We start from the raw sequence: 27,417 nt of genomic DNA on the forward strand, positions 1-27,417 counted from the left end.
GGATCGGAGCTGATGCTGTGGTAGGGCACTGGCTGGTGGTAGCTCTGGCTGGGCAGAGGAGGGGGCTTCCTTCCTCTGCGGGCAGCTCTGGTGGGTTTTCTAACCCCTTCAGTCACGTTGCTGAAGCAGACATTTACCGTTAGGTCAGGAAATATTGTTCTTGTATTGGTGGACTGCTCGAGTGAGAGGTTGGTTCAGTCTCTGAGCTGCAAATCAGTGCTGGGCTGGCGTGGAAGGACGCAGGGGCTGCTTGCGTTGCTTGTCCCCAAACCCAGCATGGCGCAGGTGGGTACGTAGGACTGTTGCTTTTGGAGGGTCCCCATCACTCTGACCCATCCCCAACATATCGAGTGGGCTGAGCAGGCAGGGCACGAGCTGCTGCAGGCAGAGGGGTCAGTGCGTGCCCTTCGCCGCTTTGTGCGTGCGAACCCAGGCGTGGTGATGGCATGGTCATTTTCTCTGCAGCAAATCAACTGGGCACCTCTTCTGAGAGAGGAAAAGGTGGCACCAGGTTGGTGGCCAGGGACGTGACCAGTGCTTTCCTTATTTGCCATCCACAAAGGAGGAGTGTGGCTGGAGAAAGGGTGGGTAGTGTGGATGCACCAGGGCCTGTAAATCATGGACAGCGTGGAGAGGCAACAAATCGAAGTGCCCACAAAGAGGGAATTGTATAGACAGCAGTAGATCAGTGGGTGTGTGCACAGTGATCCGTGTACGGTCAGACTGTAAGGGAAAAGGACGTGCCAGACCGGTATCCCTGGAAAGATGGATTGTGGCTATCAGAAAGCAAAGCACAAGGAGCTCTCTCTGGTAACAAATATTCAACTTCTCTGAAACAACTAGGAAATACACTGTTAGGCAGCTGGGAAAAGTTCCCCAAGACTGGCAGTTAATGCTGGTCGGTTACATTAACAGCGAAAAGCCAGTGACGTTCAGCTCTTTGCAAAGCAGCCCCGTCTGCCCAGGAGAGTTTGCAAGTAAAACCCCAAACGCTGGGGATGTGAGTCACCCCCCGTGTGGTCCTCTCTCTCGTCAGGGGGAAAGCGGCATCGGTGCAGGGAGAACCTGATGTGTTTTCCCAGTGCAAAATAACCTGATGGATTTTTTCTAGTCTCATGCCCATTGCTGGGGCTTCTGGCCTCTCCCCCGGGGCCAGCGCTCAGCTGCTCTGGCCTCCCGCACCTTCTTCCCTCCCTTCCACGTTGTTCACATCGTGGCTGGTTTTCTGACTGTGGAAGCAGTGATGATGAGGGATGCTCATTCAATTGGTTTAGCTTCTTCCTAAATCACCTGGTGCTGAGGAGCAATAAAGTATTTATTAGATGTTACGAAACCAAACCCAGAACAACAGCACAGTGAGCAGTTAAATATTCCTCCTTGCAGTGGTACCTGAACGGTGGGTGCCCTGAGGAGGAAGAGCTCTGTGCTGCTCTTGGTCTCTCTAGACAAAAGGCAGAGGTGCTTCCCCTGGGAATTACCTGCTGTCCCCGGCTGAACCGATTCCTGCGAGACACGGGTGATACTGATGGGCTGAGCCATCAGGGACCGGCATACAGCATCGCGGTGCAGCCTCGTGTCCTGGCTGCGGGGCAGACCCTTCTGGTGGGGTGCGCTGGGTGCAAGGGCACCGTCAGCCATCAGTGCACCAAAACACCCAGTCCTCGATCAGAGGTGTTCAAGCGTGGCAGTAAAGGGGGTCACCCCTCCAACCCAGGGGTGCCTTTCACCTGAAAACCTCCTTCTACAGAGTTCAGATCTGACAGCTATTCCAACAGCTGTCACATTGATGGATATGGCTTCATTAGCTGGTTTGAGTACACGTACAGCTGTGGATGGGTTATTCTGTAGCCTGTCACTGACAAATCAGCGGTTAGCCCTAAAACATTTGGTAATCTGCAATCTAGGATGGCTTGTCCTTGCAAACCTTCTGTTGGATATGGTACTGCTGTAGCGTAATGGAGGTTGCAAGGGACTTCTGGAGGTCTCTGGCCCAATTTCTCTGCTCAAAGCAGGGCTCCCTACCAAACCAGATTATGTTCACGCAATCAGGTTGTGAAAATTTGCAAGGCTGGAGATGCCACAGCCTCTCTGGCCCCCCATCTCAGTGCTGGACCACCCTCACTGCAACATTATGCAAGAATTCTTATAAATTCTTATGAAATGCTCCTTTCTATTAGCTTTTGAGGCATGTCATCTGTGGCTCTTGGACATTTAATACTGTTGGTGTGCATCATGGAAAGCTTGGAAAGGCAACTGTCCTGCGGGTGCAAGTCATCTTGTTTTCTTCACACATGCAGGTTTGAAAATTCACTTTAAAAAAGTGACTATCTGCAGAAGTTGTTCTGGTTCTTTGAAGTTCAATGCACCTAAATCTGAGACTCTGCTTTGAGCCCATCCATGATACAGCATGGGGTATAAAACGTCTTAATGTGTAATATAGACCCTAAGCAGCGAGCTGTATGGCCGTACTTATTCCTGCATGCTCAGACACAGCAAAACGTTCTGGAGAGAGGATGGATTAGTGGGGCACGTTGCTGTGTATAACTTTTTTTAGGGAACTTTTCTGTGCTAAGCAGCTCCTCTTTGCGATGTTTGCGTTCCCTCGGTGTAGGCGAAGGAGGCTGGAGACGATGTGCAGAGATGGTGCCAGCTGTTCACTGGCTGGAACAATTCTGGAGAAGGTGCCATGGCTCCGTGCATTCAGGTTTGCGTTCGGCTCTGAGTCAGATGGAATATGTGCAGAAATAACACGTAGCAAGAAAGCTGCCAGTGAGCGTTTGTCCCGAGGAGGCTGGTATGCCGTTTGCTGATATCTCCATCAAGCACATTCAAGAAATTGCCTCTGTGATTTGCTTGTGACCATGGTGGGGACATGGCACATGCCAGAGATTGTTCCACCCTATTTCTGAGGTCACTAGATTGTGCTGGGAATGCAGTTTCTCTTTAAAAAAAATATATATTTAGACCAAGAAGGTAGGGAGCATTTGGATACCCAGATCTAGTCACTGGTGAGCTCTTCGCCGTAATTTAGTCTGTTATGGAGAAGACCTCTGCCAAGCTTCTTATAAAAAGCCGTGCAATCCACTAAGGATGCCAGCCCACAGCTCCATGGGAACGCTGCCTGATACCTGTGCCAGGAGTTCATCATCTCTGACTCAATTAATTACATTTTTAATATGCATGTGTGTATCTGGCAACTTAAGTACTCACATGCTTTAGATAGATAAAGGCTGTGAAACACTCTGCATAAACTTGCCACGATATTAACTTGGGAGAGTTCACTTGGGTCCAGAGTCACTGCATGCAAGCAGGGTGTTCTGCAATCTCTGTCAAATGCAGAAATGACTGTTACTTCTTTAACAGCTGTCACACACTGAAAGCAGTTGTGGGGAAAAGCAGTGAGGGTTGGAAAAGCGAGGGAAGGTAAATAGAATAAACTTCTTCCACCCACCACAGTACTCCTGCTTACTCCCAGTTCTCTACTTCTCTCCTGTGTGACGGCACCTGGATTTGTATTTGCATCAGGGGCAGGGATGCTCTGCCCCACCAGTCTTACACCCGCGGGGCTCGCAACCCAACAGGGCTTCGCCTCCGGCCGTAGCTGGTGCGAAGGCTGTGCTATTGTACTGATGGGCTTTGAGGGGGAAGCAATTCTGTTGTTTTCCCCTATTTGTAAGCATGCTACGGAAGGTAACTCAATGGGAAGTGGTTTGTATTGGCCCCTTAGTGGCCTTACTGGGTCTGCAGAAGCTGTTGGCTTGCTTCATGTGGATTTCTAGCTCATCGCTGGTGCCTCTAATAATGAGAGATAAAGTAACACCCCTGCCTTTAAAACACTTAAGCTTCCAGGTGGGTGTTCAGGGCACGTGCTCTTCTAAGCCTGTGGTGGGTTGGTGGCATTGCTTGGCCCTGCTTAAAGGCTTTGGAGCGTGATGTTGGGGCTGAGGTGACCCCCCCTGCCCCGGTCCAGCCTCTGCCGGGGAGGTGCTGCCTCCTGGCTGGCCGAGGGGCAGTTCTGGGCTTCGGCAGCAATGCCCTCGGTGCCTGACGGGGAGGGGAAGAGGCATAAAATAGGAGATGGAGCGTGCTGGGCAGATTTCGTTGACCTGCGGGGTCTGACTACCCTCCGCTTCCCGGCTGGCACTGACTTTCTGCACCAGGCGGCTGCTGCTGTGCTGCAGAAGCTAAATTTAATATGAAAGGAGCTTAATTCTGGCTCAGATTGTCTGCTTTCTTGATAATGTCCATAACAGTGGCACAGACACAGATCAATACACCAGTGCTGCTTCACGGTCTGGCGGGGATGGAAGACCGAGGGTTCCGTTAGCCAAGGACTGGGCCATGCTGCAGCCTGGTGTGATCAGAGGGGATCTCCTTTTCCCTGGGTGAGGAAAATACTTGCATAAAGCTTGGGGGCGAGGAGGCAGCAACTGACACTCCAATAGAGACAAATCCAGTGATTCATTTCCACAGCCCCCGGGAGCTCACATGTGAGCTGTGTATTGGGAGTTTCTAGGAATTTCAAGGAGCATCATTCGTTTTGAAGGTAGCCCATCAGTATTGAGGAAGGAGCATGAAATATTGCTGCTAGATGGCATTATAGAAATTGAACAAGCAAGGACTTCTGGAGGTTGTCCTAGGAAATAACCTGGAAAAAAAAACAAACAAAAAAATGCCACGCACATTGTTAAAATCCCCAGAGAAAAGCCTCTTGGCTCAGAGTATCCGTGCTCTTAGTGTGTCTGTCTTTGTGCCTCAACACCCTGATTTCAGTGTTACCTGTAGTTTTCCTGTTTCTTTCCTTGATTTCATATGGCCTCTATCGCCCCATCGTTTCTGCCTGACATTCACAATGGTTGCTAATAGAAAACCGTCAATACATTTAATTAACATCCTGCTTTTCTCTTCTCCCAGATAATTAAATGCTTAATAAAAACAGACCTAGCACCTTCCCACAGGTGTCTTCCACTCGATCACTACATTGTCTCTGGCTCCTCTTATTGCTGACCCAGTTTTCTTTTCAATTCCATCAGGGCTTCCATCAGTTCAGATAGGTTTGGAGCCTCCTTTATGTCTGATGCTGTGCATATTGCCCAAGGACTCATGATGTCTAGGGTGCTATTGGCAAACGCCACGAAGGGTTTTAGGTACCTAACAAGGCAAATGGACTCTTAGAGCCAAAAATTAGATCCTGCCAGCCTTAAAGCCGGGAGCTTTTGGCAGTGCTTTTCCACAGGGCTCATTGCAGATGATGACCAAGGCTGAGGTGGGTCAGGTTAGAGGGACAATCCTTGCTCCAGCCCTGTGACGCTGAGCCTTGTTGCATGTATGAGGCCCTGTGAAGTGTGGGCTGCTGTTTTGGGGGTGGCAATTACCCGTCTTTCCAGCACCCCCAGGGATGGCAAAGGCTGTTCCATGTTTTCTGAAGCGGAGCATATTGAGTCTTGCTTTATGTCACTTTGATGAACACCTCTCCATAAGCACCAGGATAAACTAATCCCAGATTATCACATCAAATTGCCATTGCTCACTAACCATACTCAGCGTGGTGTTGCAGAATTAATTACCAGTATTCATGATGTTCGTTACTGCAGTCCCTAAACACCCCGCGTGGCACATCATCTAGATCTAGTGATATTTATCGTTGCATTTTCCAAGTGGTCCCTCTCGTGCTTTTTATCACTAGTTGTGTTTACCAGGGTTCATTATGCTCTAGTTGTTTGGATCTCTGTAGTTTTTGATACTTTATTCAAAGCCATTTAGACATTTAGAGTGATTGCTTTTATTTTTCTTTTCCATTCTAATGGGCTGATTTCTTCTGCTGGCATACAAGTGGGGAAAAAAACCCCTCTTCTCTAGACCTTTTGGTCATTAGTAAACAGTTGTCCTAATTCTTACTGCTCTCTCTTCCCTTTAAGTTTGAAGTTGTCATATATACATCTTGTTTGCTTCCTTCTCTTTTGCCTAAATTAATTCTTATCCTCAAACCTGAAGTAGCCACGTGGTAAACGAGGCATAACTACAGTTAAATGCCTGCAGTGCTTCAGCATGAGCATTATCAGCATCTTGAGCTGTTGTACTGGCATTGCTGGTACATGACTTATGTGCCTGCTGTGACTTTGACTGCACTGCAAACTGAAGATGTGGGTGTTTTTAGCTATATCTGTTTTTAAACTGACAGATAAATTGGCAAAATAATGTCATGTTATCTTACAAGGCTGGAACAAACCCTTGTAAACTTTCTATTGATGTCACTGTGCCAAAATAAGAACTATCTTGTAAGTTGTACCAGCTGTATGCTGGACAGAAGCTGTTTTGAGCAGCAAAGAGACAGCAGAGAAGGTCCTTGCTAGGATAAGTAGAAGAGGTTTGCGCTCATATGATCTCTTTGGCATTAAATTCTTTCACCACTGGTCCCGACTGCTGTTTTATATGTGACAAGCCAAAAGAAATAAGCAAGGAAAAAAAAAACAAACGAGGAAAGACCAAGGCCCTGGAGTGCTGAGGAGTGCCATCTTCAACAGCCAGCTTGCAAGGCTTCCCGTTCAGTGATAAAAACTTATCAGAGAGAGGCTAAATGGGGAAGAGATTGCGCTGAAACAGTCTCTTCCAAGCATGCACACAGCAGCTTGCTTTTGACTTGGGTATACCTGAAGCGGTAAAAGTCTTGTGTGCGTTTTGTGGTGGCAGAGTTGTTTAGAAGTGATGTTGAGGGTGGTTTTAGGTGCTCACCATGCTTAAATGAACTTGCCAGGCTGAAGAATGTGTGTGTGTGTGTACCCACGTATGGCTGATTCCTCATCTATTGCTGCAGTCCCCAAAGGAGAGCAGAAGTGCACATCATTAGCACCCTGATAATATATTGCAGAAGAACTAGTGGTTTTTTCCCTCATACATAAACCTTTCTTGACTTATTTTCTCCTTTTCCATGTTTTGCAGATAAGTAAGCAGCAGCTCCAGACAATCAAAGATCGTTTCCAGGCCTTTCTCAACGGAGAAACCCAGATTGTGGCAGATGAAGCATTTATAAATGCTGTCCAAAGCTACTACGAGGTAAGGAGAGACGATACAATATTAATGTGAATCCCTGTTCTTGCCACTATTCACAAACTGGGTTGAATTCTGAACTAATGTATTGTCCTTTATCAAACAGCACAAATCAAACGCAAGTGCAAGGCTTCTTCTGTCTGATGTCTGGTATATCACAAGGCTTGTGAGGTTCAGGGTTTGAACGTGCAGCCATATGGCAACCGTGGCAACCCCTACACCATGGTGTATCCTATAGCTTGATTATGGGGAAGATCGCCCTTCCTTTAAGCCCTTCCTTAAATATCTTCCTGATATTTTAAACAGTGTACTCTAAAACAGGGAAGATGGCACAATGCAAAATACATGTCACGTGCTCCCTCTGAAAAATACCAAGAGAAAACTGGGCAGCACGTTCAGTTCTCACTGAAGCTTTTGCATTGTGTCTAATGACTTTGGGATTTTCAGCAAGAGTCTTGTCTTTTCTCTTTGGTATGACAAGTGCTGTAAAGCAAAGGGAGAGGGAGGAGGATGTACATCTACAAAACTAGATGATACCAAAGAACATGAAGCATCATTCATAATTGTGCAAAAGAATAATTATGCATGTCTGTCTTTTTGCACCTCTTTGTATGCAGCCCTTAATGCTGCCTTTCATATCTTTTCTCAGAAGGAAAGTGCTTCTGTTTTTGAAGGAAACAGTGCTTGTGATTTGTATGAGGAGTGTCGCTTATTTTTTTGTTAGCCTTTCTGCAAACCATTTCTCTTTCTCCCTAGAGCTATTCTGTCATAAAAGGTGAAGATTTTGAATTGCCTACATAAAATATTTCTCTGGAAGTGGAATCTAAGAGGGGACCAAAATCAGATACTAAAACTGAAGAGAATTTTAACTCTATAAAAAATGGCAGCAGCTGCTTCTGTGTAAGGAAAGCACAAATTATCCTGGATTAACTCTATTAAACCGGCCTAGTAGTTACTGCTCCATCATCCTCTGTACAGGAAGGAAGCTGAGAGTAATTTACATCTCTTATCAGAAAAGAAATTGCCAAGGGATCATCAGTTTATCCACAGCTTCACTGAACAGATGCTCTCAGAGAAAGTTTTCAAGATGGCGTGAGCTGCATTTTAGGATCTAAGAGCAACGTAATCTGTTCAGATAAGACTATTGGGCAGGAAAAGGAAACTGCTTAAAAACAGGCAAAATACATCCCCGTTTCACGGTGGGTCTGGCTGAAAGTGTGTCCTGACGAGCTCCAGCAGTCCAGTGCTGTGTAATTACCCCAAGTAACCAAGTGTACATGAGCAGTTGATCAGCTCAAGGTGTCTGCAAGCCCTATGTCTTCAGTTCAACTGGACACTCCACCTGCTCTGTCCTACTTAAAACAGGCCACAGAAAGTATAACGCATCTCTCTCTGTCCTTTAGCGCAACTTTCTTTTTCTTCTTTTTGACTGTCAGTCTCCTTTAATTTACCACTGTGTACTTTCAGCTTCTGTGCAGTTGTAGCATGGCTCTTCCTCGGCACCATCTGCAGTGGCACAAGGCAAAGCCTCGCCGCAGAAAGCCCCTGCCCCCTGTCAGTGCCTGAGCAGCGTTCCCTGCTGATGGTGTTCTCCTTCCTCCCTTCTCTGCAGAGGGGTGCCCACCCTTGGTCGAGCCATGGTGCAATCGCAGCAGATCCTGCTTATCTCAGCTCCTGCAAATCTCAGAGTTTTATGCAGTTGACTGTGCCTTGGATAGATGCTACCTAGAGATAGGCGTTTAGGTATTGACTTATAAAGCTGCATGGTGGCTTGGAAAATACTAAAACTTGGTTTTTTGCTCAGCTGAAACTGGTCATCTCTGTGCAGGACATGGCTGGTGTTTCTAAGGGGTCCACTTACTGACAGTGCAGAATAGGTTATTACCTGGGGAGTATTTCTATTTTGCTGGAGAAAGAAAGAGGTAGAGGTGACATGGTAGGTCAGGGATGCGTTTGTTCTTGCCATGAACATGTTTGCATGGCCACATTCTGCTGTTAAGTCTGCTGTCACGGGGTAAGCGTGTGATTGCCAGTCTTAGACTAGTTGACGGGCTGCTATCAAATTGAAAGATGGAGTGAGCTGAGCAGGCTCCACTGCGAAGCACCGCTGTGCCTGCAGGAACGCTGCAGATCCGTGTGTGCAAAATGGGCCCAGCACGCGCCAACAGACACTCCAGGAGACCCTGTCTCATGTCTTTTTACTTCCAATGAGTAAAGCTTCGTCTGTCAACCAGCACTTTACTCAGCAGTCCCTTCAGTGGGTGTTATGGAAATGCTTTGTTAGACCCATTTCCACTCTGCCGTGGGCAGATAGAGCCAGGACCACAGGTGACCTGGGGGGCTCGTGCATGGACGTGGCAGGAGATGCCTGACCCAGCTCACAGAGGCCAGTTCCCTTCTGCATGCTCCTCTGTATGCACCCACGCTAGGCTTTTGCTCCGGCAATTCTAGACTCCTGGCAATCCTACTAGGCAGCCTTACAGCTGGGCGATTCACCTGGTATTTTCTAAAGAAAGCAGCTCGCTCTGCAGGACAAAACACCTCTCATCTTTTTTTATCTTCCTATTTCACGGTCTTTTTCTGCTCCTTTGTGTCTGACTGGCGCTCCCCCCGCGCCTGCCTCCTCTCTGCCAGCCGCAGCTCTCCTGTCTTCTGCTGGCTGCTGCTCCGCACCCAGGGAGGATAAATTGGGGCTCAGGGGAGACGGGGAGTCAGGTCTGTCTGCTCGCAGTGCCGTCACCCCTCTGATGGGGGGAGGACCACGGATAACCACAGCCACTGGTGCTGGCAGGTATGGGATGTCACTAGCGCTGTCACACAGGGTCAGGCCAAAGGCAGCCGGAGAGGATGATTAGAGAGGGGACGTGGGAGCCGAGGGCTGTACACCCTGACCTCCCACTGTTTCCAGCAGTCAGTGTGCTGGGGACTTTCTCAGCTGCCTCGGGAGCTTGGATTTTGATAGCTCTCACCTATTACTTAAAAGCACCTGCACACACCTGGGTGTTATCACTCATATTTAAGCACTGCAAGGAGATGAGGTGCTGGTATCGTTTCAGTGTGGACTGAAGAGGCTACTGGTGGCATCCTGCCTGTCTTGTCTGCAGGGAGCGCTCCCCAGCCCAGTGATGTTGGAAGGAAACAGCCCAGCTCTTCCTCAGCAGCGTTTTTGGGCTGGTCCTGGAGCAAAACCCACTACCACTGCTGACAGATGCCTATGCCATCAAGCATCTGTGAACATGGAGTGCGATGTTGCTGATAGGTATTTAAAAAAATCTACCATGTCCTTAGGTCATCCTCAAGCTCTTTAATTATTGAGAGCTGACAGATATACCCCTGTGCTGGCACAGCTTCTTCCCAGCCTGCTGCATTCATCCCTTCTCAGCATCGTTAATAAAACAGCAGTTCTTGCTGGGCATTGATTGCTCTCCTGTGTTCAGGGCTTGGGAGAGGAGAGCCAACACAATATCCCCCTGTCCCTCTCTTGCCCTTCAGCTCTGCATCGTTCCCATGGCATCTCCTAGTCTGCAGGAGTCTGTTACATTTTGACCCTTCTGCTGCTCTTGCAGTGGGAAGAGCATCTTCATCAAACGCCTTCTCCCTCCCTTCTGCTGTCAGTGTCCTGCACCTTGCAGGCTGCTCTCTCTGCAAAGCCTTCCCAGGCACCCTCAAGTTGTGCTGAGCCATCCTGTGCTACTTCAGCAGAGCTGGAACGGGAAGGGATTTGGCCTCATCCACCTGTGGCCGTGTCACCTTTTAGCGATCTGAGTTGCCTTGGTGTTTACCCATCAGTTTGCAAAGATCAGGCCATTCGTCCTTGTCCTTTCCCAGGGTGTTTTAATGGTGCTCTTGCGGTGCTGGTTGCCCAGGGTGGAAAGACCAGGGTATGGGAGAAGTGGGACATGTTATTTAACTGAAGGTAACATTAAATTAATTAATACAATGCCATTCCTGTCATCTTGTGACAGCAGGGCAGTCTGCAGAGATCTCCTCCAGTGTAGTAGCTTAATGTAAGCCTGCTCCTTGCACAGGTCAGAGGTTTCCCAGGGGCCTGGCTACCAGGCTAAATGCAAAGCAATGCTGTTGACTTGAGGAAGATGACTGGGCTCCCTCTAACAGGGCAGAACTTGGGTAGGTGAATGTTGTTGTGCAGTAACTTCCTTATTCAAACATTTGATAGAGCAAAATATAATCCTGTTTTCCCAAAGTGCATTTACGTATCTGGTGAGGTGCAACCACAACATCGCATGAAGTCCTAATTACATCAAAATGTTCCATTTTAGCGGATGCAAAGCAGAAGCTTCACCTGATTTCATTATGCTTCCCAAAGTACAGCAGAAACCTCTGTCCATCTGGCAACATGTGGTTGTTGAGTGAGGAGCTGGAAAGTGTACTGGCAGCCAGTTAGTGGGCTTCCCAGCAGTGAAACCATGTTTTGTGGTACTTAAGGGGGATTTGGGGATTTTTTTAACTGACACTATCTGAAGTCACCCTTTTTTTGCAGGTATTCCTGAAAAGCGACCGCGTTGCTAGAATGGTGCAGAGCGGAGGGTGCTCAGCAAATGACTCCCGGGAGGTCTTCAAGAAGCACATTGAGAAGAGAGTGCGCAGCCTGCCAGAAATTGATGGCCTCAGCAAGGAAACGGTCCTGAGCTCTTGGATGGCTAAGTTTGATGCTATTTACCGTGGGGAAGAGGATCCCCGCAAGCAGCAGGCTAGGATGACAGCGAGCGCTGCCTCAGAGCTCATCCTCAGCAAGGAGCAGCTCTACGAGATGTTCCAAAACATTTTGGGGATCAAGAAATTTGAGCATCAGCTTCTGTACAATGCATGTCAGGTAAGGTCCTTCTCCCAGGCTGGGTGGGAATGGAAGGGGTTTTCTTAGGGAAGGGCTTGCCAATGGGAAATATTGCTATTATGAACTGGAAACTTTGGGTTTGACCAGACTGTTTTTGAGAGAACTTCCAACAAGGAAGTGGAGTTTCGTTCATGGCAGGACTTCTGCACTGCCAGTTTTGTTCCGGCTGTCCAAGTAGGCCTCCTTCTCTTGTTTGTGCTTGTTTTCTTGTGAAATCCCAAAGGATTGCTGAGTTGGGAAAATTTTATTCCTCCAGCTCTGTGTCTGGATGACCAGGTCTTTGATGGTGCCTAAGTGGGCTGTTTTGCTGTGACTTGCTTGCCTTTCCTCTGTCACATCACCAATCTAAATGACAGAAGTACATTCTGGCAGCCTGCAATAACCTTATTAGTACTTGAAGCTCAGATGCCCCTGGGGTAGATGTCTTATGCAAACTCACTTACTGAGGTTGTATGAGTTCTCCTGAAGTAGACGGAGCCCCTGTGACCCCTGCGTGCCTGTGGTGGAAGGAGACAGTGGTCCCAAACACCCTCAGGGTGGCTCTGCTTGTGCTATGAGTTCCCAGACAGATGAAAACTTTTCCCATTCCTGTCTTTTTCTCCCCCAGTAAGAGCCAGTTCCCCAGAGGCGTAGAGCTGGGACTCTGTAGCGCTGCTTGCATTTCCAGCAGCTCTTGCTGAGGTTTGTCAGTGGCTGTCCAGGCTGTTGGTGACCCAGATTATGGTCCCCTGCTATCAGATATAAATATCACAGGCAGGTTAAAGGATGTCAGAGTCACAAGGAGGGTAAGGTAATGCTGTGGAATGTTTTCGGAGGAGGAGCAGACCTCAGTCTCTCCCCCGTAATTCAGGGCTTCAGCTCCTTACTGAAACTAATACATTTGAGACCAATTCTGTCTGTCTTCTGTCTAGACATTTCCAATTCTTTTTAAGACATAGAAAATTATGTTTGATCTGTTTTTTCTCCTGTAAAGAGCTTAATTATCTTGCGTTTGGTTTTCCTCATCTCAGACCTTAATGGCAGAGTAGGGATAGGATAATAAATGTCCTTGAGTAAGGCATCTTCATAGCAAAAAAGCAACAGCAAGGACTGCATTGGTCCTCGTAAATTATATTTACAAACCAGATTTTATGCCTCCATCTTCTGTTGGAGGACTTCTTTAAAATCAAAACCATAATGTCTTCAGGGATGTGTTGAGAGCAGAGTCAGTTTTGCAGTGTTTTTTTTAACTTAAACCAACTCAAACGCTGTGTCTTTCATCCTTCCTTGACCTGTGCTCAGCTAAGGAACTAGGGTGGTTTTGCGTGAGCGTGTGTGTGATCCTATTCTCTTGCTTTGTGGGTCCCGGTGATGCAGAAAACAGTATTTAATCATGGCTGCCCTGCTTTGTGGATGATGTCTGCTTATGAGAGCCTTTCTGGCTGACACCACAAACCCAGTGGCTACTCCCTGCAGATTGCCCCATTGCATTGAGCAACCTGTTTCCTGCAGTAGTCCTGGTTTTACTCTGAAAGTGAAGGATTTAATTCTGGGTCTTTTCTAATACTCAGAGGCAGAAAACCTGTAATTTAAGTTTCTAGAGAAAGATGTCATTTCTGTTGAAAGCAAGTATTAGCACGGGAGTTACTCTGGTTTTAATACCTGGATAGTGAGGATTAGCTATGCAGAAGGGAAAAGCCCTTTATACAAGGCACGGCTCAGAAAGCTGCCAGGCCAGCAGTTTTACAGCCTTTTGGTATTTTCCTGGGGTACAGTATGAGTTGTTACGGTCCTATGGTGCCAGCATGGTGGGGTGGGAGCCTGCCCCGCGGGGAGCGGAGGTGGGAGCAGGTCACTGCTGCTCCTTCTCCCGTTAGGTGCTGTAGGGAAGGCAGCAGTAAGCACCCAGGGAAACTGCAGGCTTTGCTGTGGAGACCCTTATTTCGGTGTTACCTGTGGTCATGTCATCTGGGCTATAGCAGAGGCATATCTGGAGCTTTCTGGCCACCAGCAGCCCTTAGGAGAACAGCAGTAGCTGCTCTGCACTTCCATCTTGCAGTGAAGCACCAAAATTGGTGTTGACTACTACTTCTTCCCACAGGGTCTCAGCCATTGCTTGCAGCCAGTCTGTTGTAGGGTATAAGTAAAACCTATCAACCTACATATGTTTTTGTTTGCTTAGCTTCTATGGGGAGTTCCTGGCAAAAGTTGAAGGTGCTTGCCACTTGGCTAGTGTGTTTTCTGCAGCAGAGCTGCAGGGGAGAGAAGAAAATGATACGGAATGAGCAGTGATTCGGTAACCTGCCCCTTTTCCCCCATGAAAACTTCCTCCTGATCTCTCGTGATGAAGCATCGGTATCAGCCCTGAAACAGGAGATTTTTCCCTTTCCCACCTAAACTTTAGTAGCAACTTACTTCCTACTGCAAAAGCTCTTGCTGTTTGCACAGGGCAGATTTCAAAGCCACAATGGCAGTTGGGTGCCCAATTGCTGCAGGCTGGAGATGCAAGTGAAGCCCTGGGCACTGCCCTTCGTGGCTTGGAAACTCTCCCGTGCTGTAACCCCTTGGACTGCGCTGAGCCGCTCTGCATCGGAGTGGGAAGTCTGACACCGATTAGGGAGCCAGAGGCACGTGCCAACATTACAGCACTAAAGCCAGAGACATCTGGAGAGAGGAGAATTGCGTGTACAGCGTTGCAGCAGCCTGGATGGGTGCTGGGTGGGAGAGGACCCGGGGCAGCTGGAGGGGAGGAACGGCTCCCTGCTTTACATGTAGATGTGTGCTGTGGCCACGGCAGGGCTGGGACTGGCTTCTGCAGGACTTTCTTCCAGCCGCTTGCTCCCTCCCCCGCCCCACCACTTCACATTTTCATAAAATTTTATTTGCCGCATCTGTCTCTGTTTGACAAGCCGTCTTCTGTAAACAGCTCTGCTCTGCCAGCCTGTCCTGAAATCAGCAGTGAGCTCCCTTCCCAGCTGGGTTTGCAAACACCTCTCAGCCTGTGCCTGGAGCTGTACTTGCAGCACAGGGCACACCTGTTGAGCTTTGGAGCACTGGCCGCATAACCTCTAAAAATGGTCATTTATTTCCATTGTGCTGTTTTGGTTTGGTCCGGATTGTGTTTCGGTCAGAGTCAGCCTAAGCAGTGCTCATTTGCCTCCCTTTGAAGACACAGTGACTCTGTTGGTCTGACTCTTGTCTCGTTGGAATTAATTGGAAGTACAACTTAAATTTTTTTCGTAATAATTTGATTGAAGCTTCTGTCACCTGTTTTGTAAGAACAAAATATCTGTTTGTAAATAAGCTGTAATTAAAACAAAAAGCACTGGCGTTTTCCTGGATGTGCTGAAATTACAATATTCCCAGAAATGCCGTGCAGGCTCAAGTTGTGCACATGTGGGTGATTAATACATTCACTTTCCTCCCTTGGGCAGCGGACAGGCTGCTCCTGCCGGAGCCCACCGCAGACCCTGGCTCGGCAGCCTGCCATGGTGCCAGCCGCAGGCTTTGCACTGAGACTGAGCAAACCTCCCAAACAACTCTGGGGGCAATCACAAGCTTCCCAGTGGTGGTTTGGCACTGTATAAACTACGCTTATTTTTGACCTACGCTTGTCTGCCATGCATGGGAGGAATTGGGAAACAGAGCCTTTTCCCTGGCAGGCTGTCTGAATGCCATCACTCTTTCTGGAGCGGCAGTGTGGGGCTGTTAATGCAGTTTATCAGTCAATCACCTGTCTTCAGAAAAGCAAAGCCTATCAGCTTCTCCTGTTGCTCTCGTCTGCTGGGAGCAGAGGGGCTGGCTGGTCTGACATGCTCTCCCTTGCTTTGGTGTGCAGGGTGCAACTGCCCCAGGGACTATGTAAGGAGGCAAGGGGTAAGAAGGCTTTGCCTAGTTGTTTTCCTCCTAAAGCATGAGCAGGAATGGTGCCGAGAGCCCCTAACACTTGCTTGAACTTCTCCTGCAGTCTGGAAGGAAGGTGCTTTATGTGGCCTCCTGTTACATCATACTGACTGATTGCATGACGATTACATCACTAGGACAGCATTTCCATTGACTTCTGAAACAATATTTTGTTTGTGCAGAAGGAGGGTGATTTCTAAAGGGATTATATATATATATATATTTAGTACAATATCCCCAGGTGGCATGAGATAAGTATATTCTAAATGTGATAGCAGTGATATAGCAGGATCTGGGATAGCAACAGAGCAAAAGGGATTGATGCAGTTGGAAAGGCTTTTAGGAAACAAAGATGGGAAGTGGTGTTGTAGCAGAATGGTTGTGGAGATAACGGTGGTGTTAAGCACAACCTCTGACTAAAGCATTTTAAATAATACTCAGAGGCTTGAGTTTTTTGCATAACATAAGCTATGTGGCTTGGTGTTTCTGCTCCACTGGAGTCAGTGTGGGAATTGAGTATCTCTGGTGCCAGCAGCGAGCTCCTCTGCTGTGCAGGAGGCATCGTGGAGGGAGAAGTGTGTTTCAGTCTTGGGTTTCTGGTCCAGAACCTGTTGGCAAGGCTTGAGTTTAGCTCTCCTGCTTTGTAATTAACTTGTGACTGTGGAAGGGTCATACAGGAGCTATTTTCTATAACTGTTGGGCAATTGCAAACTTGGATCTTTGCTGCAGTTGGCATTTCCTTGGGTATGAGCCGTGTATTTCCCACTGACCTTCATGATGGCTGAATTGCGGCAGCATCTCTGAAAATCAGGCTGTGGCTTTCTCTCCATTTTATTCTTCCCCAGTTGTAGGGCAGTGATTTACTTTTCTATCTCAGACTGTGTTTGAAAGTCATTTTTAGCAACAGTGAGAAGAAAAAGAGCTAGTACAGTGCTGTTCAGTTAATCCAGCAGCAGTAGCTGATGTCCAGACCACATCTGCGATGAGCTGCACACTTCCATCCTCCTGCTTTGGAGGAAGCGTGGGACTCTGGACTGTCCCTGCAGGACTGTCTGAATTCACAGGCTTCACAATCGGACTTTCTCTTCTTTCCTGGGCCTGAAGTGTCACATACACTCTGGTATTCTTGTTAAACGTGCAAAATACCTGTGTTAAGCTTCCAATTTCATCTAATTCCCTTAGATATTAGATTTGAAAACAAATAACTAAATAGATGCATGTCAAGCCTGCTGAGTAATACGTGGTAATACATGTGGTTTTTCAGCATCTGTAGAAGGTAAAACATCAGAGAAGCATGCATGTGTGAGTGGGCTACAACACAGACCGAGTCCCATCACTGTCTGGTGGCTATTTTCACATAAAGGGCTGGAAGCCTCTAACCAGTGCAACTGGAATTGTTTCATAAGTTTGGGGGGGCCTGTGATTTTAGCTAGGAAACACTTCAACCCAAATTTTGACGACCAGAGCTGGCTTAAAACTAGAATTCACTGTTTTGACATTTATTTTTGCAGCTGAATTAGGACACTGTGTCCAAAGGCTGACATTTCTCACAAAGCAGAAAGTTCCACTGCCAAAAAAATTGGTTTCAGAAGTGTTAGCAGAAAAGATATTTAGGATTTCTGTCCTGAATCAAATGTTTGATTTTAGCTCAAGTCAGTATTAGAGATGATTTGCTGAGGTGGTATCTCACCTTCTGCCCCTCTCTCATCTCTGCAGTTCAGGTGCTTTTCCCAAACTTCATTTCTTGACTCACTGCAGTGCATTGAGCCCATTGCAGAAATGCTGCGGTGGTACTTGGAAGATGCAGCCCAAGTTAGGGCAGAAACAAGTAGGGACAGAAAACCCTGTGAGGCACTGTAACAGCTCAGACAGTGAGATGAAGGTTAAGGTGACCTCAGAATAAATGTTTGATTTGTGTGTATCCTCCCCAAACCAAGTATTTAATTTAGTTTGTTGTGATGAAAAATTCCCAGGCATGCCTTGCGATGACAATTAAGCCCAGGTTGTTGCGCACAGCGTGGAGTTACCTGTCTGTGCACATCTCTGTGTCCCTTCAAGTCAGAGATACAGGGGTTTAGTATCAGATCACTCCCTTCTGTTCCCTATTCATCATTTTTAAAGAACATAAACCAATTCCTTTTTATTCTAGCTTCGTCTTGAAGCTCAATGCCTGTGAAATGGCCATCTGCAGTTCTGGGCATTTAAGCACTAATGCTGGCTATAACAACCCCTCCAAAAGGGCAGAAGGTTTTGCTTCAGCCCCAGAGTCCCTGCAAACAGACCATCATGGGGGGGGTGGCGAGCCAGGGCTGCAGCGGGGCTGCAGGCAAGGACCAGCGAACGTCCGTGGGATCCTCTCTCCAGGGCTGGATACCTGGATGCTGTGGACAACCAGTGGCTTCAGCCAGCACCGCTGTCCCCCTTGCAAATCCGCAGGGCATCAGCCAGACCCCTTGGCTTTTTTTCCCCCTCTTTCACTCCTTCAAAACACCTTTCGGTTGCTCCACCTATCTCCACACTGTGAGCGTTACCCCCCCACACCTTAAAACAAAGCCACCACCAATAAAATGGGTTAAGGTGGTTTTGAGATGATCAAAAGCCTCAAAATCCATAAAGCATCATACTCTGTTTTCAGTAATTCAGTATTTATTTCCATGGAAACGGAAATGGCAGCCTGGAGCCTTCTGCAGGGTTGTAATTACTCCTGTAGCAGCCAGTGGCAGCCGCAGCATGCCTGTCAGGGCTCGAGCATCTCCCAAAGACAGCAGTGATTTAGTGCCCGATGGGAAATTGAAAAAGAAAAAAGCATTGGGAAGTGAATGAAATTTTCTCCTTCATAATAACACGACATAGGTCCTTTGGGGAGGAGGGGGAATTGCCCTTCTTCGTCGACTCAGGGTGCGATACTTTGAAGAGTGACATTGGCATGGGAGGGCAGAGAAACTGAGAGGGGACAGAGCAATGTCGGGGATGGGGCAAGTCCGATGTCTGCCTCCGTTGGACCCTCGGCTGCCAGCCACCCCGTTTGGGAGAGGTTTGCTGATGAAGGTCACCCAGGAGGTACAGAGTGGTCCCTTGATTGTCCCTGTTGGTCCCATGTGGTACAGAAACAATGACCCTACATGTGATGCATCATCTAGTGTCTTTATAATTAGGAGCAGCAGAGGCGGTTGAGATGGGACATCTGTCTGCTCCAGCATCCGACACCTGGTCTCCTCCAGCATCCAACGGAGAGCTGTGGGGAAGAGCTAGGCTGGTTGGAAGAGGACATGGCAGTGAGCAGGGCAGCCCTGCCAGCCCAGCAATGTGCCCCAGTGCTGTTGCTTTTTGGGGAGGAAAATGCAGTGATTGCTCTCCGCCAGGGTGGGACCTGCTGCCCCAAGCTGTCGTCACTGAGCATCTGATTTGCAGAGACACGTATGGACCTACGTGTGCGCCCATTAGCTGTAGGATCAGCTTATGTTCTGTGCTGTTATGGACTTACAGAACAATCTTGGCCCCCGTAATTAAATTTAAAGCAAATTAGCTCTTCTATTAAACAAAATAAATCTGATGTAGCCTAATGCTGTATTCTCTAGCTATGGCTGATCAATCGCTCCTGCAAAGAGCAGGCAAATGCTGCTGAGCAGATGGTCTTGGCTGAGGCATGGTCAATTAAACTAATTAAAGATGCTTTCATTTAATCAGAGGGTGTTTTAACCCTGTTAGCTGCCAGTTGGGGATGTATGTTTTCGTGCACTAGGAACTTCCAGTTCTGGCCCTACTATGGAGATCTTCTGGTTCTACAGTCCCTTTACAGAAACCAGGCTACAGTGTGCAACCGAAGAGCAGATGTTTAGCAGAGAAATTATAATGTCATGTAACAATAGTGAAGACTTGCAGAGGGAAAGTCAGTCGTTTTCTTCTAACACTAACCAGAGATATTTATTAGACTGAAGAAGTCTTCTGCACTGAATCCTTCCCACGCTACCTCCTGCCAGCCTTCCCTCTGGGTTTAGGGGTGTGGATGCCTCTCCGCAGCCTAGCCAAATGTCCCTTGTTCCACCAAACCAAGCGGTGGCTCGTTATGGTGTATTATTCAAGGGACAGAAAATGGTTTCAGCATCCAGACAGGTTCTGGAGCAGAGGAACAGCCTCTTGTTTCTGCTCTCTGCTGCCATGCAAAACGTTTTGGCTGCTGAAAGCCCCTCCGCCACAGTGTTCTGGAGATGGATTTAGTTCATTACTTGCTGCAGAAGCACATGGGGACTTCTCTGAACCAAAGCCCTCTTTTAGTTAGCTTAATAGAGCACTCAGTCGTTATTTGTCACAACTGGGCACCCTCGCTGTTTCCTGACCCCCCCCTTCTGATCTGCTGCGCTGCTCCCCTGCCCTCACTGTAAGGGGTTGACACCACTTGCCAGCGAGGCAAGTGCGACCAAGACAGCTCGTTAGCCTAATGGAAAAGCATGCAAAAGTATCTCAAGAAGCAGCAGTAGAGAGGACTAAGGCATCCAGAGCATTAGTGACCCCTTGCTGGGCAGCACTGAGGGGCTGCAGCACGCCGGGACCAGTGGTCCTCTGCATTCCCAGCAGCTCGTACAAATTAAATTAGAAACAGTTGTGCTTTATCCAGAGGCCACATGGGCAACTTCACGCATCAGGCCAGATCTATCCTGCTACAGCAGTATTGATCCCTGCAGGTACATTAGGGCTAAAGTCAGGATGATTTTCAAGATGTTCATCCTTTGTGAAATGGTTTTTAGTCATCTCTTTAGCTAGGGGTTTTTGTGGTGCCGTATCAGCTGAACGCTCTTCGTTGTCTGTGTGGACTGATTAATTTCCGCAGTTTAAGGTTTAAATTGCCATCAAGATATCTCTTCAGTTTTATTTTTGTTTCAATTGGCCCATGAATACTTTTCATCATCTGCATTCATGCTGCAAAGGAATGCATAAAAAATAACCATGGTTACCTTATAAAATATCAATGACTTGACATTTTCAATCTACCTTAACCCCTCTATTTAGGGACTGCTAATTCTCTGCTTTCACTGAAAATCTAGGTGTTGGCATGGCTTTCCTGCTGCTTAGCCAGATTTTTTTTTTCCCCCCGTCAGATCAGGAGCCTCATTTCTAATGTGTGTTTATTAATATAATGCCATTTCCCTACCACCACCTTGCATTTTGGAAACAATAAGTTGAGTGATGAATTCCTGGCTCTGGGTAGGAGTAACTGGGGAAAAGTATGAAGGACTGAAGTAGCTGATGATGTGCTGATCTGTTGATGCTGCCATTTGCAGACTAGCAGAGGTCTCTGGGAAGGGAAGCACTTCAGCCCTGAGATTATTAACTGGGATACCTGTTCTGGTGTCTGCTGCCTCTGCAAGTACCTGGCTGCTTCCAGCTCTGAGCTTTATTATAGGAATAGATCAGAGCAGAAGGGAGGGTCAGGAAGATGGACCATTCCTGGCACAGCTGTGCAGAGGGAAATGCTGAAGCGGTGGGGAAGGTTTTGCAGAAGCTAGAGAAATAGGAAAAGTTCTTGAGCATCATAAAATGTGACAACATTCAGGAATTATAGCTTGAAACCATTTCAGTGGAGAGGAGATTTGGGATGGCACAAAATATAAACCCCAGAGGTGTTACCTTTGCATTGGCAGAGAGGAGACTACTGATAGAAATGGGGGAGCAAGTGGAGAAGTTGCTGAATTCAGGGAAACCCCTTGGCACTGAAAAACCCAACGATCTCGTGGGGCACATTGCCACTGCGCGGGGTGGCATAGCCTCAAAACACCTGGTGGGTCTGCCCAAGGAGAAGCCAAGCCAAACGTTGTCCATCGTGGGGGAGGCGGTAGCCAAAGGTGATACATAAAATCAGGTCTTTATTGCTGATCCCCCAAAAAAAGAACCTAAAATGTAACTGAGATGGGTTGGAGTGCGAATTCTGAGTTGGGCTTCCACGTGGTCTGGTTCCCAGAGGTGGCATTCGACTCTCGAAATGCCATGTTTATTTTGAGCGATCTCTCTTGCTTCCCTAACTTTGAATTCAGTGCAACCCACCGTCCGTAAAAACCGGTTCCTCAGCATGTCCTGTGTTTTATTAGGAAAGGAAAATATCACTCCTCCTCTTTGTCTTTACCTCACCCAGAGATGGTGAGCGGAAGACGTGACAACGAAATGACCCCACTGGCCCCCTTCGGAGACAGTAATCTTGTTTTTTCTTTGAGCAGCATTTGTTCCCTGCAGTACATGTTCCTGTCAATCAGCCCAGGAGGCCCTGGGAGACAGAAGGGGTGTTATCCAGACCTCTCTCTCTTTAAGCAAGGAACTGCTAGCTGCAAAAGAACCCATATGTGATGCTTATCTTAAGGAAGGCTGGAATACTTAATAAGACATAACTGGTGCATGACCCTGCACTATGTTAATGCCTCTCTTTCTCTTCCTTTTAACTGGAAATACAATGCAGCTGCTAGAATTTAATTTTGCATGTAGGTCTTTAATTTGAATTCCACATGAAAACCTCAATGCTTTGCAGCACTTCAACCCTCACTCCTGTATTTTATCACTGAAATGCTATTGCTTTCCTGAGGAACTTTCAGTGCCTATCTCATGAACAAAATGGAAAGATACTGTCATAGTTGCATACAGCAGGGGTTATACATGGTCATGCTGGATGCTTGTGCCAGAGCTCCAGGGTCTTCGTGTCAACCAGCAATGTCTTGTTGGAGAATCTGGACTGGTTTTCACTGAGCTGTGCTAGCCTGACGTTACACACTACTCTCAGTTTTCTTTTTATCGTCTTAAATAGAGAGATCATTCTTGTGACATACATCATCCACTAAGTGAATATTTTGAAAGTTCTGTATTAATATTTTACTGAGTTTTCTCTAATCTTTATTTCTGAAAGAGGTGGTTTCTCCAAGGCTGCTTCTACCCCTTTGCAATCGATATCATGTTCAGTATTTCAGAAAAGAGATCTATTTAAAAAATAGATGTGTTATTCACCAGTCCTTTCCTCTACTCCCTACATTTCATTCTTCAGACTACCAGTGTTTCTGTGTCACTTGACAAATGCTTCATGCCACAGCTTGGGATGTGATAGACAGTGTCATTTTAATTCAGAAAAAACTTTGGGAGTCAGATGGATCAGGCCATAGAAAGTACTGCGTGAATATAAAATACATCTGGGTTAATCTTCCAGTTTGCATCTAAAAAAGTACCAAAATAAAAAGAGAATAGGTATATTTCTTAAGAGAAATGAGGTGCCAAGAATTTTCTTCAAAAGGATATCAAAGTAGGCATGTATTTGTTCCCACTGAGCAGACTTAAATTGGGAAATGATCAACAAACTAGGTTTCATGCATTTCAAAGGCTCAGTCTCAATATTCCAAACTATAGGGAATGCAACTTATATAAGCTGTTCCTTACCTCTATTTCAGTGTTGAGTTTTCATATTCAATATACTATGGTTTTTCTGGAACATCTGATTCTATTCATGTTTTGTGAGAAATTAGAGTGCAAGTTCAATGGGGAATTAGATGCAAGACAGCTTCAAATATAGCCTCTCGTGTATTTAAAAGGCAGCTGTAGTAGCTTAAAGTCATACAGAAACCGTGCTGGCCTCCATTGCACAGACTTTGTTGTATAATGCAGGGTGGCACTGATATTTCCTAGCAGGAGTGATCTATGCGTTTTTCATGTGTTGTAGCCTTTGGTCCAGTTCTTCTGCCTCTGACATAGAGGACAGTAAGAAAATAGGGAGGTGATGGCACAACATTCTTTGTCGTTCGGTGTGAAGTCTTTGTAGAAACGTCATTGCAACAAAAGAGGGAAAATTATTGCATCCCCCCATTTAACAGAGTAGGATGGTGTGACAGCCATTCCTTCCAAAGAGTATTTTCAGATTAAAGGCAATATTGCGCTGAAGTTCATATAACATGGGAAGACCTAGAAGACAAAGGAGAGACGTATAAGTGTCTCTGCAGGTTGTGCAGCCAGCTCAAAGTCAGGCTTCAGGGGCACGTGTTTTGCTGTAGAGGCTGTAAAGTTGGAGACTGTTGTTACTAAACATTGACAGCTATGGCAGGGAAGCGAGCAGAGTTTCCCAGCACGGCTGTATGTGAGCCCCGAGTGCTGGTGGCCCAGGAGAGCGCAGTGGGGGCTGGAGGTTGGAGTCTGAACCTTGTGGTGTCCCCGTGTCACTGGGCTCCCAGTCACAACCAGTTTCCTGCGCCCTGTGGGCTCCTGGGCACTGGGGGAGCCGAGCTGCGTGCTCGTGTGTTCATGCTTGACCCTTAAACCTTCCTTAGAGTGGGCAGAGGAGGGGCCGGCCGAAATTATAGGCTTTTCGCGCAACAAAGGAGAACAAAGTGCAGATGCATAGTTTTGCTGTCCTCTTCTGAGCGTCTGTTGTAGTTTAACCCCAGCCAGCAACTAAGCACCACGCAGCTGTTTGCTCACTGCCCCTGCACCCAGTGGGATGGGGGAGAGAATTGAGGAAAAAAAAGAGGTAAAACTCATGGGTTGAGATAAGAACAGTTTAACAGAACAGAAAGGAAGATAATAATAATGATAACAACAATAATAAAATGACAATAATAATAATAAAATAAATGAAATACACAAAACAAGTGATACACAATGCAATTGCTCGGCACTTGCCAACCGATGCCCAGTTAGTTCCCAAGCAGCAATTCCCCCCCAGGCCAACTCCCCCCAGTTTATATACTGGGCATGACGTCCCATGGTATGGAATACTCCTTTGGCCAATTTGGGTCAGCTGCCCTGGCTGTGTCCCCTCCCAACTTCTTGTGCCCCTCCAGCCTTCTTGCTGGCTGGGCATGAGAAGCTGAAAAATCCTTGACTTTGTCTAAACACTACTTAGCAACAACTGAAAACATCAGTGTGTTATCCACATTCTTCTCCTACTAAATCCAGAACGTAACACTATACCAGCTACTAGAAAGAAAACTAACTCTATCCCAGCCAAAACCAGGACAGCATGCTGCCAGGGGAGTGAGGTTTGCAATGACAAAAGGTGCTGGGGAGGAAGCAAACACAGTGACAGACAGTGACCCACAGAGAAGCGCACACAGACTTTGCCCAAGTTTTGGTTAAATGTACCTACTTGTTCTGCTGGGTGCTGGGATGTGTCCCATGCTCATTTCTGCATCTTGACCACCTACCACCTGTGTTTACAGCTATACTGGCAGCAGCAGCAAGATTGCAGGTCTCCAGTTGTCATTAGTTCACAGGAAGGGAAATTGGGCAAGTTCTATACTGAGGTTATTTTGCTCCAGATACCAACATAAAAAGGTAAAACATAGGACACAGAAAGCAAAATACCAGGTCACCAACAAAGCTAGGAGATCTTGGCGGGTAACACAGATTGCAGGAGGATGCTGGAGGGAGGCATCGAGTGTAAGGCTTTACTCCTTGGTTGTTCCTTAGCAGAAGGACCATCAGTGAAGAGGTTCCTCGTTCCCAGGTTGAGGACCATGAGCTGTTGGCTTTTGTGGAGGGTTTTGCTAAACATAACTAGCTGCTTTTGTGACCTAGCTAAGTCCAGAGGTGACAGTGAGAAAGTCTTTTGGATGGTTTAAATAATAAAATTCTAATAGTAGAATAATTAAATGGTCTCTTATTTGTTCTCAACACCAGTCATTTATCCTGCTGATAGTTCTGCCAGTTTGCTGGTGAGCTCGTGTTGTCCAACATTGGTGAAATGAGCTGCAGGCATGTGTTTGGCTGCCATTACCAGGAGTCTTGTGCGCCTGCGTACAGAGCTGAGACCAGGACTGATAAAATAGCTGTAAAACAGAGATGTGGTTTCATGGAGAAACTATTGACACAATAATTTTATTAATCAGGTGATGCCTGTGACATTTGATAAGCATGTAATTTGCCAAACACAGCACTTCATTTTTTTGTTTTAAAATCCCATTAAAACCCGGTGCTCTTTATTTCTGATGCAGGCTGTTTTATAAGCAACAGTTTCTCATTGCTGTACCCACCGTCTCCTTGTGGCTTGAAGTCTCATTCCCTACCTTCCTTCCCCGTGCATATCCAAATTCTGAAAAACGTAAAATATCGAGCAGCCGTTTTCAGTCACCTTCTAACTCAGTTCTTCATTCACCTTTCTGCTTGTGGATTTTCTCTTTACTTGGCCTTTTTCTCCCTAACAGGGGATTTTGGCTGGGAACAGTTGTGCTCAGATGGTTAAGTAGCAATTGAGTGTAAATTAGCTGAAGGGGCTGTGGCTGCCACTGTCAAAATGATTCCAAAATAACTTTGTGGAGGAGAGTGAGTGTCGGGTCAGACGAGAGCGGCATGGTTTGGATATGCTTGGGGGGAACAGAGTTAGAGAGGATAGTACAGGCTAGATAACAGAAGAGCAATGCACTCGAAATACTGGCTTATATGCTATCAAAGGTCCATAATAAAATTACAGTGACCACTCGTGAGTATGCAGCAGCAGTATTTGGGAAAGGGTCTGTTTCAAACTCTGCATTTCCCATAAACATCTGCAGTATTTGCGATGAGGACCGCCTGGTTTCTTCGAGGTTGGTACAACAGCTTTTCTGTGGGAAGTCCTCGCTGATAGTGTGGTCCTTAGCAAAGCAAGAGGAGAAAACTGGCTACCAGTTTTGCTAATGGTTTGGCTAATTAATGTGCTGCTGTTCTCTCTGGGTGGCAGCAGCTGCAGCCCTGCTGCTCCCCCGCCACCACCTGGTTGGTGGCAGGAGGCGACTCTGCTCCTTTCCCCCTGCATTTCTTTTGCCAGCCGTGTAACTCCTGATCTTCTTTATTACCACTTAACGTAGGCAATTGTTCAGGGTCATTGCTTGGTCAATCTGTTCCGCCTTTGTGTATGGCGATTGCAAAACAGCTGAGGATGTCTGGCAGCTGGTAGAAGTTTTATTTCTGCAGATGAAAATAGCCAAAGATATGTTCAAGGAGATAATTGGGATCATTAAACTTTCCTAACATAATGCCAGTTGCAGTTTTATCCATTGTATGGCTAAAAACATAAGCAGCATCAATGAACCAAAAAAAAAAAAATCTCTTTCTATCCCAAATATACCAGCAAAAACACTGGCGTTGTAACATCGGAGTATGGGCCTGATCTGAGCATCATCGTTAGTGATCTTGGAAAGACCTGGTCTGCTTCAAAATAAGGGTGATTTTCTGGATGATGACCATCAAAATACATTTTGTTTAGGCCAAGGCAGCGATTACCACTGTCACATGAAGCACCATGTGAACCACTACAAGTCACTAACTCACCCTGATATCTGGGAGAGCCGGTGTCTCAATGCCTTAAATTTTGTCTCATCTGCAGTCAGGATAGCAATAGATGCACGAGATGATTTAGGGAAGGGCAGCGCAGGATGCAAGGGCAGGAGAGCAAGCACATCTGTCTCCCTAAGGCTTCGTGCCATACCAGCATGCCACAGCAGAAGGGAATCTCTCTCCACTGTTGCATGAAATTACTGGATGCCAGATATCAATCAAAAGTAAATCACTCCTGTTCAAAGACAGAGAGTTCATAAGAATCATTAATAACAAAACTCCTTCTGCGTGGCGGCTGCTGAGGAGAGGTGTGTCAGACTGCTAGCGAGGGGTGCTGGTGAGCAGAGGAAGAGAAAATGGCT

At 46.9% G+C, this 27,417-nt stretch overlaps 1 protein-coding gene across 16 annotated transcripts in view; it reads left to right on the forward strand.

Annotated features, from left to right (window-relative positions):
- CADPS (calcium dependent secretion activator) overlaps positions 1–27,417 on the forward strand; it is a 220,976-nt gene that overhangs the window by 36,842 nt on the left and 156,717 nt on the right. For all 16 annotated transcript variants that reach the window (XM_069811989.1, XM_069811976.1, XM_069811977.1 and 13 more), the window contains exons 2-3: positions 6,940–7,053; positions 11,549–11,881. In XM_069811989.1, coding sequence (XP_069668090.1) covers positions 6,940–7,053; positions 11,549–11,881 — 447 coding nt within the window. The remainder of the gene's footprint in view (positions 1–6,939; positions 7,054–11,548; positions 11,882–27,417) is intronic.

Source organism: Haliaeetus albicilla, chromosome 24 (genome assembly GCF_947461875.1).
Source record: "Haliaeetus albicilla chromosome 24, bHalAlb1.1, whole genome shotgun sequence".
In the NCBI taxonomy this organism is placed as follows: Eukaryota; Metazoa; Chordata; class Aves; order Accipitriformes; family Accipitridae; genus Haliaeetus; species Haliaeetus albicilla.